Source organism: Lissotriton vulgaris, chromosome 4_1 (assembly GCF_964263255.1).
Source record: "Lissotriton vulgaris chromosome 4_1, aLisVul1.2, whole genome shotgun sequence".
In the NCBI taxonomy this organism is placed as follows: Eukaryota; Metazoa; Chordata; class Amphibia; order Caudata; family Salamandridae; genus Lissotriton; species Lissotriton vulgaris.
Window position 1 is genome coordinate 238644411 of NC_141691.1, and position 18909 is coordinate 238663319.

Sequence of the window (18909 nt, forward strand, 5' to 3'; positions counted from 1 at the left end):
CCCTGTGGATTACCATACGTGGGAAAAACGGAACGAAATATCAAAGTGAGACTGACTGAGCATAAGAGTAAGATCAGAACCAAATCCGACAAATCACCTATAGCGGTACATTTCAATAACAAAAGACATATCAGCCAACTGAGATTCATGGTCCTAGAAAATTTTAATATTTTGGAAGGAGTGGGTAATAGAAAGGGACTATTACAAAAAGAAGTAATGTGGTACAAAAATTGGACTCATGTCATCCAAAAGGTCTCCATGACCACATAGAATATACTTGTTTTATGTGAACTATGTATCTGGGTACTATGTACACTTTGTGTTCATGAACTGTTTTTATTGCACTTAAAGTTTGCAACAAACTTGGATTTCACACAGCTCTACTTCGCTTTCAATACACCTTTATTGTTCTTTTCACATTCACACTTTTTGTTATTTTTACAATTGCATTTTCGTTGTTCACCACAATGGTTATTTTTCAAACAGCTGTTTTCCCGGTTTTGTACCGGCTTAAGTCTTCTTGTGGCTCCCACAGGCAGTTTTACTCGTTTTTTGAGTGTTCTGCACTCTGTGGTCTCTCTTTCCAACCTCTTATATACTCTGTTATCTCTTCGCTACTGATTTGTGGTGCTGCAACATCATGGCACCAATACTTTCCGCGAGTCCGCTTTCTTTGTTTACCCCGGTGTACTTTGCGAAAGCTTACACTTTTATCGTTTCTATACTTCCCGCAAGTCCACTTTCTTTGTTTACCATTGAGTGACGCATTATAACTCCGGTGTACTTTGTGAAAGTTTACACTTTTCTCGTTTCTACATCTCAGCGTCGTACCGCGACTATCCAGGTAAGCGCCCTCGCTCAGCAGCAGACTCTCGATTTTATTATCTTTGACACGGCACAGTGTTTGCGCTTTTCTTTTTACAGACTCCGAGCTTCGTTTTCATACATTGAATGGGTTTCCCACTTAACTGTTGTTCAGGTAGGAACCATCCTTTAAACCCTGTACCCGCTCTATCACGGCACTTTCTAAGCAGGTTTACCGTTCTGCACCAACTATTTTCTTCTAATAGTGATAGATTTTGCATGTTTCCTGCCTGCGCCCCTACTTCTTGTTGCACTTATTTGCGTGTAATTTACTTTCGCCATGGTTGACTTAAGCGTGTAACCATGGCGCTATCTGCATTTTTGTTCTCATACACTTGTTGCATGGCACATATTACCAACACACCAAGCTCATTTTTATCCTGGCATGCATTCTCTACCACAAATTTTTCACTCGACCTTAGGGTACACTCACTTTTTGATTTCAACCGTTTTCACTTCAATGATCGCTCAAGAGCCTTGGTTGTTGTGAACATGTATTTTCATGTCAACTTGTATATACCAGAAGGCCTCCCTTCTTGAATTTTAGTTGTGAATTATTTACTTTCAGGATACTAAACCCCCTGATGAAGGGTCTTTGACCCGAAATGCATTGGGATGGTCTAAAAATGTCGTGTCATTAAGAACATACACATTTGATGTATAATCATACTTGAGAAGTATCATTATGATGATCTACACGTGATAATAAAACAAGATATATTCCTATTGGATATACTATGAATTCATTTTGTGGAACTTTCTTTAATTTGAACAAAAAGGTTATTCCAACCTACACGGAGTGCAACTGAGGGACAATAAGTATTTACACTTAATGCTGTTTTTCATTGTTGGACATTATTATCATGGTCACACCCTAGACTTCGTCCAAAGGCCTCCCTAGACTTATTCCAAAGGCCTCTGGACCGCCCTCCGGTTCCCAGAAAACAGCAGGACCTGTCGACCCTAAAAACAGAAATTATTTCTCTTCTCATAAAAGGGGCAATAGAAGAAGTTCCTTGTCTACAACGAGGGAAAGGATTCTACTTGCATTTTTTCCTGATAGGGAAAAAACAGACTACCAAGTGGAGACAGGTGATGGATCTGCGAGGTCTAAACAAATTTATCAGGAAAGTCTTACCAAATGTTATCCCTGCAAGATATACTGCTGATGCTAAACAGAGGAGAGTATATGACATCTGTAGATCTAGTAGATGCAGACTTCCATATTCCAATACACGTCAAACACAGACAGTACCTCCAGTTCGAGGTGGCAGGGCGCCACTACCAGTTCAGAGTGTTTCCCTTTGGACTCGTATTCACAAAGTGCATGGCTCCAGTGGCAGCACAATTACATCAGCAAGGTCACCAGGTATATCCATATCTGGACATTTGGCTGATCAAAGGCCTATCGTATCAGGACACTCAAGACTCATTGGAAAGCTGCATGAACATCTTTGTATCTCTGGGTTTGAAGATAAATCTAGAAAAATCATCTTTAGTCCCGTCCCAGACTCTCCAGTTCCTGGGGGCTGCGTTGAAAACAAAGGAAGCAAAGGTGTATCCGTCGGAGGAGCGCATTCAAAAAATCTTCAAGCTAAGTTCTCAGTTGAGAAAAAGAAAGTTCACTTCAGTGACGATATTAAAGTCCATGCTGGGGATGCTTTCATCCTGCATCCCTTTAGTCCCGAATTGCCGTCTTCACATGAGGCCTCTTCAAGAGCTTCTCGACTTACAATGGGTACAACATCAAGGATCGATCGAAGATCTAATAGTCATCAATCCTTTGATAAAGAAAGCTCTGTAATGGTAGGAGATAAGAATTTTTTTCTCAGAAGGCCTACTCTTTGCACCACAATCTCCAAGTTATGTGATGACGACGGACGCCTCCCTTCAGGGATGGGGGCACATCTACAGGAAGCAAAGCTGCACATCAATCTGCTAGTACTCACAGCAGTGTTTTAGGCCTACAAGCATTTCTGCCAAGAACGCAAGACTCCCCAGTTCTAGTCAGAACGGACAGTACAATGACTATGTTTTATCTGCTGAAACAAGGAGGGACAAGATCGAAACCTGTGTCTGCACAAGCGCAACAAATCTGGCAGTGGCTTCTAAGGCCCAATATCACTCTACAAGTTCAACATGTCCCAGGGATTCGCAATACGGGAGCAGATCGACATCCCTATGCCACGAATGGGAACAGGATCAAAGTGAACTACTGCAAATATTTCAACTCTGGGGCACCCCAGGATTAGACCCGTTTGCCACTTGAACCAACAAAAAAATTAAACAGTTTGCCAGCAGATTCCCCCAACAAGGCTCATGGGGTAATGCTCTTCACCTTCGCTGGACAGGGATGTTTGCGTATGCATTCCCCCTTTCCCTTTGATCCCAAAGGTTCTCCAAAGATTGGAACCATGTTACTTGATCCTCATAGCCCCGGCTTAGCGGAGGCAGTTCTGGTTCTTGAAACTCCTACAAAGGTCAGTGGCTCCCCGGGTTAAATTTCCCTTGATGCACGATCTGATTTCAATTAACAAAGGTAAAGCGCTTGATCCTCAATTGGACTCACTGAATTTATCAGCCTGGAACCTCATGAGTACGAGTTTAAATCTCTAAATATCCCTCAGAAATGCAGCAATATTCTCTCTCACTCTTGAGCAGTGTCTACCAACAAAACATAGGCAGTAAAGTGGGTAAAGTTTTGTCAATGTTGCATGGAGCAAGCGGTACATCCCTTGCTTTCATCTCCAAAACAAATCCTTCCATATCTCTTGCCTTTAGCCAAAGCAGGGCTATCTCACGCATCGGTGAAGGTGCATCTTGTGGCAATTTCAAGATATCGCAGAAGGCCATCTCAGTAGTCGCAGAGAGTGATTAAAGAATTCATGAAAGGGCTTTTAGAAAATGTCCTTCAATTAAACAACCGTCAGTGCTGTGGCAGCTTAACACAGTCTTAACACAACTGATAAAGCCACCTTTCGAACCAATTCACAAAGCTAACATGAAATTTGTTTCCTGGAAAGTGGCTGTACTCTTAGCTCTGACGTCAGCCAGAAGAGTCAGTGAGATTCAGGCTTTTTCTACAGCAGAACCCTTTTTACAGTTCACAGCAGACAGAGTAATGATCAGAACGAATCCGAAATTCATTCCGAAAGTTCCAATGTCCTTTCATCTCAATGAACCTATTGTTTTATCTTCATAGTTTTAAAGATCATCTTCTGCAGCATAACAATCTCTTCACACATTGGATATCAAAAGATGTCTAAAATTCTATATAGACAGGACAAAATCCTTTAGAAAAGCAAATCCACTATTAATACGTATGCTGCTCCCAGGAATGGTTTGTCTCTGTCAAGATCTCGTACTTCCAGATGGATAGCCTCGGCTATTACTTTGTCACAAAAAGGCTGGAATGCCTTTATCCTCGGCAGTCCGAGCTCACTCAACAAGAAAGATGGCGACTTCTGCTGCACTTTTAGAGAGAGTATTGCTCCCTGACATTTGCAGAGCTGCAACGTGGTCAAATGTCAATACATTTACCAAACACTACTGTCTCGACACAGCGTGGAAGACCGGTTCAGGAGTGGGACAAGCGGTGCTGCCCCGACTGTTTCTTTAATGTATTGTTTCATTTATGTTTATTTTGTGCTCATAAAACTCATAATATGTTTGTTTTTAAATTGTACGATTCACTATTGTACATGCAGAGACACACAATCCAATATATTATCTGAGAGTTCTGGTACTCTTGTGAAAGACTATATTTAATGATGTGTAAATAGAGTTTCTACCCGGGAAACACCTTTTACGGAGGAGATACTGCTTTCTATTCTGATACAAGCATGTGAATCTATAAAAGATTCCATACTGGAGAAAGACAAGTTACTTACCTGTACACTATGGTTCTCCACTATTGATATCTTTCATAGATTCACATGCGACCCGCCCGCCTCCCAGTTGCTAAGGTAGAACACTTTTACCTCTTGATAAACTCTTGGCCCACACTTGGGCTGGAAATCTGAGGTATGGTGGCTCTACTGGGGATTGTGATCTCGGGGCTGGCTTCTTATTGGTCGGTATTTGGACCACATAATGATGGTACTGGGTTACTAAGTATAAGACATGTCTGTTACTGGTGCAGTTTTTTTCTTTGTACTGCTATCTATTTATTATACCGTGAGACTCCCACCATGACGACGGGGAAGATACAAGCATGTGAATCTATGAAAGATATCAATACTAGACAACCACAGAGTACAGGTAAGTAACTTGTTTTTTAGCTCATATAGTCTTACAATGTTTTTCAGTGGATTACCAAACTCTTAAACAACCATATTCTTTTGCTGTGATTTCCCAACTATGTGAAAATTACGTTTCTCACAGTAATTTAATTTGTAAATAAGGCCAGTTCAAAGGTGGTAATGTTTTGATAATTCCACATCGAAGCTAGTCCCAAAAGGATACTAGGATTAAGGTCAAGACCCTCTGCAGCACGCATAAAGCCACAGTAAAGGGTCAGTGACAGCAGAAGTCAGCATTCATTATGAACCATCCCAGGATCTTCACTCCGCACACAACACCTGCACACATGATTTTCCAGCAACCCTTGAAGTGACTAAAGTGAAGAGGCAGATCTCTGGTGTCCTATCACCCAAGCCTATCCAATACAACAGACCATCCCTGCAGGCAATAACACGATCCGTTCCAACTCCCCTTAAATGAACTCCGTTCTGGTAAGTTGTTGCAAGCGAAGACTACAGAGTGCAGTAAGTTACCTTTGAAATTTAGGGTTTGTTTGCTGTTTCACAAACATTGTCAATTAGTCCGAACTCTGAAGGCAACTATCAACTCTAAGACTAAAAAATAAGGCAGTTTTATGTTTTTCTTGTTTTATTTCCAACTGCATCTACATGTTTTTGTTTTATTACATTATATGGTACTGACAGCTACTTATATCACGAACCACTGGTATACACTTAAGCTGTAATGTTTTCCTTTATTAAAACGTGTAAATGCACACCTCCTTTTTCCTTGTACTGTAGACTCCATCTTTTGCAAATGTAAAAAAAAAAAATCAAGGTGTGAGTTTGCAAAATGTTCAGCGGTACTTTGGTTACAAAATAAAGACTTTAGTTATTCGGTTTACCTCCTGTTGGACTCTGTTTGCTGATGAGGGTGAAGGAGCAGACTGGTAGGAGCGACGAGACCTCAACCGTAAGAGTTGAGTTGGTGTGCCTATGATGTCCCAGGGCCCTTACTACTTTGGCTCTGCAAACTGCGCAAAGTACAGCTCTTTCTGCATTTGACTCTCAGGGTAGCAAGGGCGAGCAGTCCGAGGCTACTCCAACTCAGAGCTCAACAATCTATCTACCCATCTCTTGCAATCCTGACAGAATTCTGTTTGGAAGTTCTGTGTTATTACCCAAGTTGTTGTTGAGTGCTTTAATGATTCGGATATCAGGCTGTGCTTACATTATTAAACTTCTTTACCAGTGACCATTCTTAATATTGCTCATGCACCTCATTACTCCAAATGTAACCTGTGCATTTGATAGGGTGCAGCAGGAGGATTCAGTTTCAACAGCTTTTCTTTTTTTACAGGTTGGTACGTTTTTAGCGCATTTGCACTTTATTAAAATCCGTACAACCTGTTTATCTTGCCATGGGTTTCAGGGCAAAACACTCCACGGAGTCGGCCCTTCTACATACAGTAGAGACACTTAAGATGGCACTGGATCAAGGAAAAAAGGCCGTCCTGATCCTGCTCGATCTGTCGGCGGACTTTGATACGGTCTCACACCCCGTACTAATTGGCCGCCTGGCAGAATCGGGGCTAGCAGGAACCGCCTTCAAATGGCTGAAAAACTTCCTAAGCTATAGGAAACAAGTCACCATATTAGGAAGCCACTGCTCAGATGAAAAAATACTAAAAACAGGAGTACCACAAGGCTCAAGCTTGAGCCCGGTTCTCTTTAACCTTTATATGACCCCTTTGATTGAACTCATCACATCCTTCAACATCAGTACGATATCCTACGCGGATGACACCCAGCTCATCCTGGTATTGGACAACAACTCAACTAAAGCAGAAGAAAATCTGAGAGACTGTCTCACTGCAACCTTTGAATGGATGAGAACTCGCCACCTAAAATGTAATTCAGGCAAAACTGAAATCCTCCCTTTTGGCCAAAACAAACTTTTTTCCCCTAATAAATGGTGGCCCCAAGACGCCGAAGTCCCACCCAACACCATCACGTCGGCCCGCAACCTCGGGATAAGGTTTGATGAAGCCCTATCCTTCAAACAACAAGCAGGCACTGTGGCAGGGTCCTGCTTCAACATCATCAAAGGCCTCAGAAGGTTCTTTGACTTTCTCCCCCTGACAGCCAGAAAGACGGTAGCAGTGGCCCTCATCACATCCCGTCTAGATTACTGTAACAGCATCTATGCAGGTTCCAACAAAGCTGTTCTGCACAAACTGCAGATGGTTCAGAACGCTGCCGCCCGCCTAGTGCTAAGACTACCCAGGAAATCATCTGCCTCAACAGCACTTAAAACCCTGCATTGGTTACCCATCCACAAGAGAGTGCTTTTCAAAATCCTGCTCATCACTTTCAGAGCTTTCCACCAGTCGGGCCCCAAATACCTAGCTCAAAGGTTTGGAAGATATATTCCCTCCCGGTCACTCAGATCATCCAACCTAAACCTATTGACAGTCCCCAAATTCAGACTAACCACAAAAGGTGGAAAATCCATCGGAGTGCTAGGAGCCAGAGCCTGGAACAAGCTCCCACCCCAGATGCGTCTGATCCATTCAGAGAACCTATTTCGAAAAGCCCTCAAAACATGGATTTTCAAGGCCACTGACACACTCTGCCTAGCGTTAATTTAATTTCACTCTTTACACCCGACTCTCACCCCTCTCCCCCCTCCCCTGGTCTGTTTAGGTAGCTCTCCCTCTTTCTCATCTGTGACACGTGATGACTAGCGCCAAGATGCTCCATGGAGTGTAAGCTGCGCTCTATAAAAGCCAATTCATATCATATCATATCATGGGCACAGTATGATGAATTAGCTACTCGGCGGATAATAGATAATTTACCCAGATTATTTCATGTTAAACTGTCGATAATTGGATAGGAGGATTTATTGATTTGTTTGTAGTAAGTAGCTCTGGTGTTATATATGATTTTAGAGATTGTTTTTACTTGACATGTATTTTAATAGAGCATATTTGCTGTGAAACAATGAACATATGGTTTATGATAAGCTCACACTGAGCCTTTGAGCCATTCTTAGCCCTTCTGTAGGAACAGATTTGTGATTTCTTATCTAGGAAACGAGAAACTTTCTGTTTCTGCCTCAGCCTTTATGACCACTACGATAAGGGGGTGGAAGGGCAGTGCCCTGGGTATCGAAGGGCAAGCCAGGCGTGTCGGATACTATGCCTAGCACCAGTAATTGACGTCTATGACAAGGTCGCCGTTTTCCTTATGCTTGGCTCTGCTGTTGGGGACAGAATGCCGTAGGAATGTAATTACAGGACGCTTCAGACTTCTCCCGTGAAAGTTGTTGGATGTTCTCGACCGCCTCCCTTTTTATAATAGTAATAAGATGTCTTTGTCGGTCTCATGGTAAATAGTCTAGATAGGTTATTTTAACTTTAACTATGGAATCCCAAATCGTATGTTATCCACAGGTTACCAACCATTTTCACATCCTTGACAGAGTTTAGATACATTTATACAACTGACTTGATATTTAAGTGCCTGAACCTATTGCTGCTATTCCTTCTTTATGCACATTGAGTGGCTTCCGGCTCCACCCAGAGCAGTATTTATCACTAACCTCATGCTATTAGCTGTTCAGTGTAATTTTCCACCTCTACTGAAATGATTGAATTGCTCTGTGCAAGTAGGCCTATTTTAGCTCTAAAAAGTAATCTGAATCATCGCACATTACCTACTTGTGTCAGAACCTTAGTGAATTATATAAATTGTATTGTTGTTCTTTGTTTTTTTTCAATGTAGCAATCTATTTTAAAGCTTTAGTCAGGACTCAAAATGAGGGCTAGATCTTTTTACATTTGCCAATGCTTTTCTGTTTGTTCTATGGCAGATATATTAGAGAAGAAAATCTAAAGTAATTGAAAGGTGCAGTCGTGCTGGGTGATGTAAATAAGGGATGGTTTAAATTACTGATATATGTAGCAATATCCTGTTCATACATTACCCGTGCTGCTTCTGTATAAACCATAAAAAGGAAAACCATTAATTTTGACTCTTACTATAAAAACGCAGCTTAGCCTATTTTGAGGAAGTGGGCTTTCTTTCTAGTCAATATGTGTAGAATGACTAAATAATAAATGCTGTTTTTCGTTTTACTTTTCGTTTGTTTCAGATCAGAATTAAATTCTCTACCACATAATCACTCTTGTGATGTGATCGGTCTTGTAACATTTGTTGGAAGAGCACTAAGAAAAAGAAAGAAAAGTAGAGCTGGGTTTCCAGGTATGGTTTTTGGCAAACGTTGTATTTGTCAAGATTATAAGGGGGAAAAGTAATTTGGAAATGATTTTTAAAATTCTTTCTCCACAGATGACTGTGAAGGATTTTGGTTGCACCGTTGGGTTCAGGCTGTCGATGGAACTTCAGAACAACCTTTTGTGCTTCAGCTGTTTGCATCTTCTCAGCCAGACATATTTGAAAACATTCACCCAAGTATGTACTGCAAATAGTGTTGATGCTCTAGAGAAGTGATAACACTGTGGCTTGATTGTCATTGCTGCCATGTATTAGTCCTTTAAATATTGTTAGGGAACCTCAACATGCGTCATTATTACGATCCCGAAATGTGATTCCCTCTGGCATTTGGCCAAAGCACTGATTTGGGAATACTTAGTTATCCCTATCGTAATCAGTTTTACACGAGGTAACGCAAATTGATTTTGTTACACTACATATCCCATGGCTCTTCCACAATTTCAGCAGTACTCTGTCCCTTATTTTCATGATACCAGCCTGGACTTCTTGCTCCCTGGTGAGTGACACTTCCCATCACTTTTCTAAGTAGCATTTAATGGAGTACTTTGACCAGCTTATACCACAGAAAACTGACCGCTTTGTTTGTTCATGCAGAAAAAATGGGCACCCAAATGATGACACAGGATCTGCTTACGATCTTGGCGGATGGGATACTCCGTCTCAAACATGACAGATATCCAAATTACAAGTTCCATAGGACATAATAGAATTGTAATTTGGTGGACGGGATATCCGTCACGTTTGTGACGGAGAAACCCTGAACGCGAAGATCGTAATTAGCCCCATAGTCACTGTGTTTGCAATGCTATACATTAGCATATAGTGGTTTGCCTCTGCCTTTTGCAACTTTGTTTGCTGAATTATGATCTTTTTCCAGACCACAAATGAAAGGAAAAAAGTAGATCAGTCAACTGCCTGTCTTTCTGAACTATCCTCTTCCAAGTAAGCACAATTTACAGCTCCTCTGTAAGCACATTTTAATGCTGAAGCTTGTTGTTCTATTAGCTTCCCAACCAGTGCTAAATTTGTAAAATCATTTGTGCCATCGCCCAAGGTTTTCTAAGAAGCCTGCCGCCAGAGCTGTAGAAATTCAGAGTTGTTGAATACAAGCCTGTCTTGATTCCTCCTTGTTAGAAATAGGGTTCTCTAGTTTGTAGAGGTAGGGACCTTTGTCCAAATAGGGGCCCTTGCTTCTATTCCGGGTAAGGGGGATACACTCCTAATATAACCCCTGCTCACCCCCTTCGTAGCTTGGCACGAGCAGACAGGCTTATCTCAAAGGCAGCGTGTAAAGCATTTGTGAACACATACAGTAATACAGTGAAAACACTATAAATGGACACTACAGAAGTTTAGAAAAATAAGTAATCTTTATCTAAACAAGCCCAAATGACAAAAATCCACACTCTTCCTTTTGACTGTTTTTTAACAATTTAAATTTTTTTATGATGATGATCGTATGAATAATGTTTTTTAATTAGATTGTAACCCTTATAGGGAGGTACCATAATAAATTGTGCTAATTGTTTTTACATTTTTGGTGGATTTGTTTATTGATTAATGTTTTGTGTTTACAGTATGATGAGTGTTGTATATGCCTTTGCAACTACACTTTATTGTAATTAGGGACTCCGCTCAGACCACAACCTCCCCACACATCTCTGTATAGTCAGTATTTCTGACCTCACTCACAAATACAAACCACAGGGTCCGATTCCTTGTACAGTCCACGCCAAAATCTACAATATCGGTAACAAAGACTCCAAGGCATGATACAGACAAGCCTAGACCACCTTCGGCACCGAAAAAATTGCCACAGGACTCAATCACTCCTCCTAAGGCAAGGAACACTAACCAACCTCTATCGGCACCGAAAAAATCGAGGCCAAAGAAGATTATAGAACAAGAAGAACTGTTTAAACCAGATCCTAAACAGAAAAAAGTCTATATTAATCCAAAAACTGGACATGTGGAGGCAATTCCATATAACAAAAGACCAGCAGACACACCACTTCCACCTGTGGTTCCTGCCAAAAAGGACTGTGCAACTTCTGCAATGCACCCTTCCTCTCCTTCACCTTCTTCCTCTCCTAATCCTTACATTGAACCTATTACTTCTCCAGTTAATCTCCTGCATCATCACACCACACTGACGAAGAGTATGATTTAGGTGGGGGCAATGACGTAACATACCCTTTAAATGAGGATGTCAACCTCCAATATCCCAAGGAGGACGAGGCATATGGTTTTACACCAATCAATGCACCAGACATCCCTGAGCCTCAATACTACCCAACAAAACCTTCCCCTACAGAAGATAGTATTGGGTTTAATCATTTATTAAACAGAGCTGCCCTTTACCATGGAGTGTCAATGCACTCTGATGCAATTGAGGAGGATTTCTTACTAGACACTTTTGAGCAGTCACAAAGGTCTACTCAAATATTACCTATGATCAAAGGAGTCATTAAACATGCTCCGGACATTTTTAAAGATCCAGTAAGATGTTGGGTGCTAAATCCCAGAATAGAAAAAAAGTAAAGACCAGCACCAGCTGATCCGGTCTATATTAAGGGACATCTGCCACTAGACTCTTTGGTAGTGTCAAATGCATGTAAAAGAGCAAACTCCCAAACTTCTGGTGGCACGCCCCCGCTTGACAAAGAATCAAAAATTATTGATGCGTCGGGGGGGAAAAGGGATTGCTGCACAAGCAGCAAACACATGGCGCATAGCAAACACACCAGCCTTACTCTCACGCTACGACAGGGATCACTATGACCAACTAGAAAAATTAATGGAACATCTCCCAGATCAATACAAAGATCAGGCAGCAGAGCTCTTACAAGAAGGCAAACCAATATCTAATGCCTCAATTAAATGCACACTAGATGTAGCTGACACAGCATCCAGAGCAGTCAATACTAGTGTGATTATCAGACGTCATGCATGGTTACGCATTTCAGGTTTTAAACCAGAGGTACAAACTACTATCCTGAACCAGCCCTTCAATCAAAACCAGTTGTTCGGGCCGGAGGTAGACAACACACTAGAGAAGATGAAAAAAGACACGGACACAGCTAAGTCTATGGGTGCATTACAATCCACCCAGAATAAAAGTTATTTTCGCCGCTCCTTTTATAGAGGAGGCTCAAAGCAGACCGGTACAGAGACCACATCATCTTTTAAGACAAACACACAAACCTCCTCTAATAAAGGCTACTTTAGAGGAGGATACAGAGGCAACAACAATATGGGAAGAGGCAGAGGTAATAACAACAACCGCTCCTCTTCCACTCCCAAACAGTGACTTCCCTCTGCCTCCCCTACAGCATTCCACTCCTGTGGGGGGCAGGCTTTCACAGTTCCTACCTGTCTGGAACTCCAGCACAAGAGACAGGTGGGTAAGACAAATTATCCAACATGGTTACTGCCTAGAACTCACAGCAAACCCACCAAACATACCACCCAGGCAGTGTCCAATGTCCACAGACCATATAACTCTGCTTCAACAGGAAGTTCTAGCACTTCTACAAAAAGATGCTATTCAAGTAGTTCCTTTAGAGGAACAAGGAACAGGAGTTTACTCCCTGTACTTCCTAATTCCCAAAAAGGACGGGACATTAAGACCAATTCTTGACCTCAGGCCCCTCAACCACTACATACAATCGGATCATTTTCACATGATCACTTTACAACAAGTACTCCCATTACTACAACGGGGAGATTTTCTGTCCACACTAGACCTAAAGGACGCCTACTTTCACATTCCTATACATCCTGCACACAGGAAGTATCTAAGGTTTGTCATACAAGGACAACACTATCAGTTCAAAGTCCTTCCATTCGAGGTCACATCAGCACCACAAGTGTTTACAAAGTGCTTAGCAGTAGTAGCAGCACATCTCAGAAGACAACAAATATATGTCTTCCCTTACCTCGACGACTGGCTCATAAAAGCAAGATCGTTCAACTAGTGTGTACAACACACAAAACAAACAATTCAAACATTGCACGACTTAGGGTTTACGATAAACTACACCAAGTCGCACCTAGAGCCTTCGCACGCTCATCAATATCTAGGAGCTACCATAGACACATCTGCAGCTCTAGCGTATCCTAATCAAGACAGGATTCAAAGTATTCAGAACTTAGTCTCCCTTTTTCAATGCCAGCACTCTCTCCAAGCCAGAGTGTTCATGAAACTAATAGGCATGATGGCGTCCTGCATCTTTATAGTTCCTCACGCAAGACTGCAAATGCGCCCACTACAAGAATGTCTAGCACAACAGTGGAATCGGGCTCAAGGTCAGCTCACAGACCTGGTGTTGGTAGACAGCCGTACATATCGCTCTCTGCAATGGTGGAACACCAAAAACTTGACAAAGGGACGGCCGTTCCTAGACACTGTTCCACAGATTGTGCTCACGACAGATGCATCCCTCACAGGATGGGGAGCCCATCTCTTGATTTATACCACACAAGGTCAGTGAAACAATCAACAGAAGCAGTTCCACATCAACCATTTGGAGTTGCTAGCAATTTTCCTAGCACTCAAGACTTTTCAAGTACAAATACAAAACAAAGCTGTCCTAGTCCAGACGGACAATATGACAGCCATGTGTTATATACAAAAACAGGGGGGAACACACTCTGCAACTGTCCCAGCTTGCACAAAACATTTGGAGATGGGCCATCCCTCAAAACATACACCTCACGGTAGAACACCTTCCAGGAATTCACAACCAGATAGCAGATCTGTTGAGTCATCAGTCACAACAGATTCACAAATGGGAGTTGCACCCACAAGTTCTACAACCATTCTTCCAAATGTGGGGGCATCCACAGATAGACCTGTTTGCCACCCACGAAAATGCAAAATGCCCAACCTTCGCCGCCAGGTTTCCACACCCACGGTCGGAGGGGAATGCAATATGGATGAACTGGTCAGGCAGATTTGCGTACGCTTTTCCGCCTCTCCCACTCATTCCACTAGTAGTACGCAAGCTCAGACAACAGTCTCTCAAACTAATACTAGTGGCCCCCACATGGGCACGCCAGCCGTGGTTCACCACGCTACTAGATCTCTCACTGGTTTCACATCAGAAATTACGGCTCACGCCATCCCTGTCAACACAGAACCATGGAGAAAAAAGGCACCCAGAACCAAGCCAACTGAATTTGGCGATCTGGCTCCTGAAGTCCTAGAGTTTAGTTACTTAAACTTACCACCAGACTGTATGAATATAATTAAAGAAGCTAGAAAACCCACTACCAGAGCATGTTATGCTGCTAAGTGGAAAAGATTTGCAATATACTGTAACAACAATCAAATTGATCCACTGGATGTTTCCATCCAAATCATCATTTGCTACCTTCTACACCTACAAAGGTCCAATTTGGCTTATTCTTCCATACGCCTGCATCTAGCAGCAATTGCAGCGTATTTACAAAATAGACCACATGTATCTCTCTTTAGAGTACCTGCAATAAAAGCATTTATGGAAGCATTAAAACTAATAATCCCACCTAGGTTACCACCTGCTCCAATATGGAACCTAAATGTGGTCCTTACAAGACTCATGGCCCCCCCTTTTGAGCCTTTACATAAGTGTGAACTGCAATTTCTAACATGAAAAACTGCCTTCCTTGTTGCCATCACCTCTCTTAGAAGAGTTAGTGAAATACAAGCATTCACAATACAAGAACCATTTTTTCAAATACATCCTAACAAAGTAGTTCTTAGACCCAATCCTAAATTCCTGCCAAAAGTGATTACTCCTTTTCACCTAAACCAATCAGTAGAGTTACCAGTGTTTTTTCAAAAACCGGACTCTGTTGCAGAAAGGGCTTTACACACCTTAGATGTTAGAAGAGCTCTACTATACTACACAGACAGGACTAAATCCTTCAGAAAGACAAAACAACTATTTGTATCTTTCTCTCCCCCACACAAAGGCAATCCCATCTCTAAAGGAGGAATTGCCAGATGGATTGTAAAGTGTATTCAAATATGCTATCAAAAAGCTAAACGTACACTAACAGTTCCTCCTAGAGCACACTCCACTCGCAAACTAGGAGCCTCTATGGCTTTCTTAAGAAACATACTACTAGAGGACATATGCAAGGCAGCAACATGGTCTACAATACACACCTTCACTAAACACTATTGTGTTGATGTGCAAGCCAAGAAGCAAGCTGCAGTGGGCCAAGCTGTCCTTAAAACACTATTTCAGTATGCTGCATCGGATACAAGCGACTACCGCTAGGGGATACACTGCTGCACAATTGTTGCTAAGTGTAGGATCTGCAGCTCATATGCCTCGAACAGAAAATGCTACTTACCAGTATGCATCTGTTCTTGGCATGTAGAGCTGCAGAGTCCTACATGCCCTCCCGCCTCCCCGGGACTTGTATCCATTCCAGTACTCATCTTACTTAGATGCACACGCATGGACATCCTTTCTCTTTACTTCTACTAACTTCATTATTTCCCATCCTGGCGAAAAACAATCTGAGGATGGAGTCGACGACCATGCGCAGTTTTGTCCAAGGGAGGAGTCTCCCATCTTGTGACTACAAAGACTTCTTCCAAGAAGACAACAACCTGCAATCATCCGAGCCCAACACCAGGTGCCGATCTATTGCTAAGTGTAGGACTCTGCAGCTCTACATGCCAAGAACAGATGCATACTGGTAAGTAGCATTTTCCTTTCCTATCTTGTTCCCAGGGTCAGTTATGTTTATACGATGTTATAAACAAACTCCCCATTCTGGCCTACCGGAACAGATAGCCTTGCAATAGTGAAAAACAAAATTGGTAGTAATTCAATATCCGGACATGTCCTACCTTTTACATTCATTCCACCCTGCCCACAGAGGTACCTTGGGCCTACCTTAGAGGTGACTAACATGTAAGGAAAGGGTAAGCGTGGCAAGTGGGTACACTTGCCAAGTCGACATGGCAGTACTAGACTGCTAACAGATACTGCAGTGGCAAATCTGAGTCCAATTTACAGGCTGCTTATATGAGTGGCACAATCAGTGCTGCAGCCCACTAGCTGCATTTGATTTACAGGCCCTGGGCACACACGGTGCACTGTACTAGGGACTGAGTAGTAAATCAAATGAGCTAATCATGGAAACACCAATCCATAACAACAATTTACAAAAGAAGCACTTGCACTTTGGCACTGAGCAGTTGTTCACAGTTGTGAAACTACTAAGAATAGCACACCACTATGCTTATCTGAAAAGCCAATGATGATTTGGAATCTGAGGGACTTTTACATTTCCTTATCCTTGAGCAATTGGCCTACTGTTAAACTGAGGCGCCATATGTTTGAGTGAAAGGGGTAGGGGGGAGGGAATGACATTCTTCTGATTACAGAAAGGATCACCATCTTCCCTGATGTTTATTTGTAGCAAACGTGATGCATTCATGCATCCTTGCCTGGACATTTTGATGTGAAAAATATGCAAAAGTAGTTAATTCAATGAAAATCAATTTTAATTTGTTGACATTGATCTTTGCTCTCTTTAGTGTCCTATTTGGTTTGCACACAGATGAAATTGGTACAAGACTCTGCTTCTAATACTTCAGCTACAGCTTATCTCACAACAACTTGTGAAAGTCAAATATTTATTACTGGTAGGTTATGAAAACAATATTATTTATCCTTTGTATTGCATTCCTAACGTGGTTGTCAAGTTTTGTTTTCATTGTACACTTTTATTGCACAAGTACACAAACCCATGCAGGAGAATCTTACTTTTACCATATCTATAATTTTAATATTGCCTAGTATTGGTTTCTCACTAACATTAATAATGTTTTGATAAAATGTTTGTCACTTCCTTAACAGGGTAGCTATTGTGCCATAGTAAACTTGTTTTTCACATTTTTAAGAATGAGTTTGTTCATTTTTGTAGCCTATGTCATGCCAGACAGGCACTATGTGATCTTTGACTCTTCAATCCTTTGACCCAATGGACCTCATAGTTCATAGCATTAGCCTATTAGAGGCTCACCTTAAGAGCATCACACTTCTAAAGATTATCAGTGCCAAAGATTTAATAACACAGAAATCTGTAATTGCTATTACAGGCATCAAAATGTTTATAGAACAGAAAAAGATGTCAAAAATATATCACAATTGCGGGCGAGGCTTCTGAGACGAGGGAAATGGCACCGTGTTGGAAGCGCTCCTTCCTACAGGTCCTTAAAACCCGATAAATCCGTTCAAATCAGCCGCTTCGCAGAAACAAACTGAGGGATATTGGCTGACTGAAGGCTGCAAGAACACAAATACAGGCGATCCTGAGCTGTGCGGACCCCTGGGGCTTCGCTGTTTGGTGTGACGCAGCGGCGCCCGTTGTACTGCCGCGGGCCCCGGGCCTGATTAGAGGCGGTGTCCCGCGTGACAAGGAGAACATCGGCATGCACCGCGGTTGGGACCACGTTCAAAGACAGCAGGCGAGTGCTGAATGTGAGGGGACGGTAGAACAGAGTCGGGCCCCTGGGGAGCACGAGCGGAGCAGCGGCGCCCGGAGGAGATTGAAGAGGCTGTGACAGGTTCCCGGACCCTCCGATCACTGCCAGAGGTGGGGTGAGCGGAGCGGCGGTCCTGAGAGCACTACTCGAGCGGGATGCAGGGGTGAGGTGCTCCTGCACCCTTCCTTGACTGACACGAGGGTTGTAGGGTAATGGCCTGATGGCGTGGGACCGAATGCACAGGGAACAGTTAATTACGGAAGGGTACGGCAGCGGTGTGCGGTGGATGAGGCCTGAGAACCCATGGGAGGACCCCGACTCACCGCGGACATTATCGCCCGTGTAGGCACCACTCAACCAAACTCCATCAACAAACAGGAGGTTACTAGTCCCTGGGGCTGTGGGGGGGGGGGGGGGGGGGGGGGGGGGGGAGAAGTGTAGCCCGTGGCAGAGACTGACACTCCCAGGGATAGAGAACAACACCTGCAGGTGTCGCAGCAAGTGAGTCGGTAGCGCAGGAGCCCTTGGAGTGGGGAATCTGGCATGGAAGGGTGCCAATGGTGGACATGAGATGGATGGCTTACAGAGGGTGCGGAACGTCCAGAGGCAGTGTGCTCTACAAAGGGCTGGACAGTGCGTAGGGCACTAGGAGCGACATTGGAGCGGACTAAGTTGCGTGCTCACACCCTCCTGTGGGCCACGAGACCCGGAGGGCTGACCCATAATCTGCAGACAGTTGAGGGAGCTACAAACTGTGAGTTGCTGGCACTTTCAGAGACCACTATTGGACTTGGGGAGTGTGGGGTGCGTAAGGCCGGATAGACACCTCGTGGGGTGCGAGTGCTCTGCGAGCTTCCTACTGCAAGATCGTCGCTGTATCGGCGCATCTACACGGATGAAGCCCAAAGGCCAAGCGGGGGCGCAAATCAATAAAATAGACAAATATGTGGTGCCGCTCTCAGCGGCACCGTCCCAACACTGTCCACCTGGGGAGAAGACGGAACCTTC

At 43.0% G+C, this 18909-nt stretch overlaps 1 protein-coding gene across 3 annotated transcripts in view; it reads left to right on the plus strand.

Moving 5' to 3' along the window:
* RADX (RPA1 related single stranded DNA binding protein, X-linked) overlaps positions 1–18909 on the plus strand; it is a 228033-nt gene that overhangs the window by 56296 nt on the left and 152828 nt on the right. For 2 of the 3 annotated variants that reach the window (XM_086918577.1, XM_086918576.1), the window contains exons 5-7: positions 9265–9374; positions 9462–9584; positions 16951–17058. In XM_086918577.1, coding sequence (XP_086774703.1) covers positions 9265–9374; positions 9462–9584; positions 16951–17058 — 341 coding nt within the window. The remainder of the gene's footprint in view (positions 1–9264; positions 9375–9461; positions 9585–16950; positions 17059–18909) is intronic. The other variant, XM_086918578.1, reaches the window with a different exon arrangement.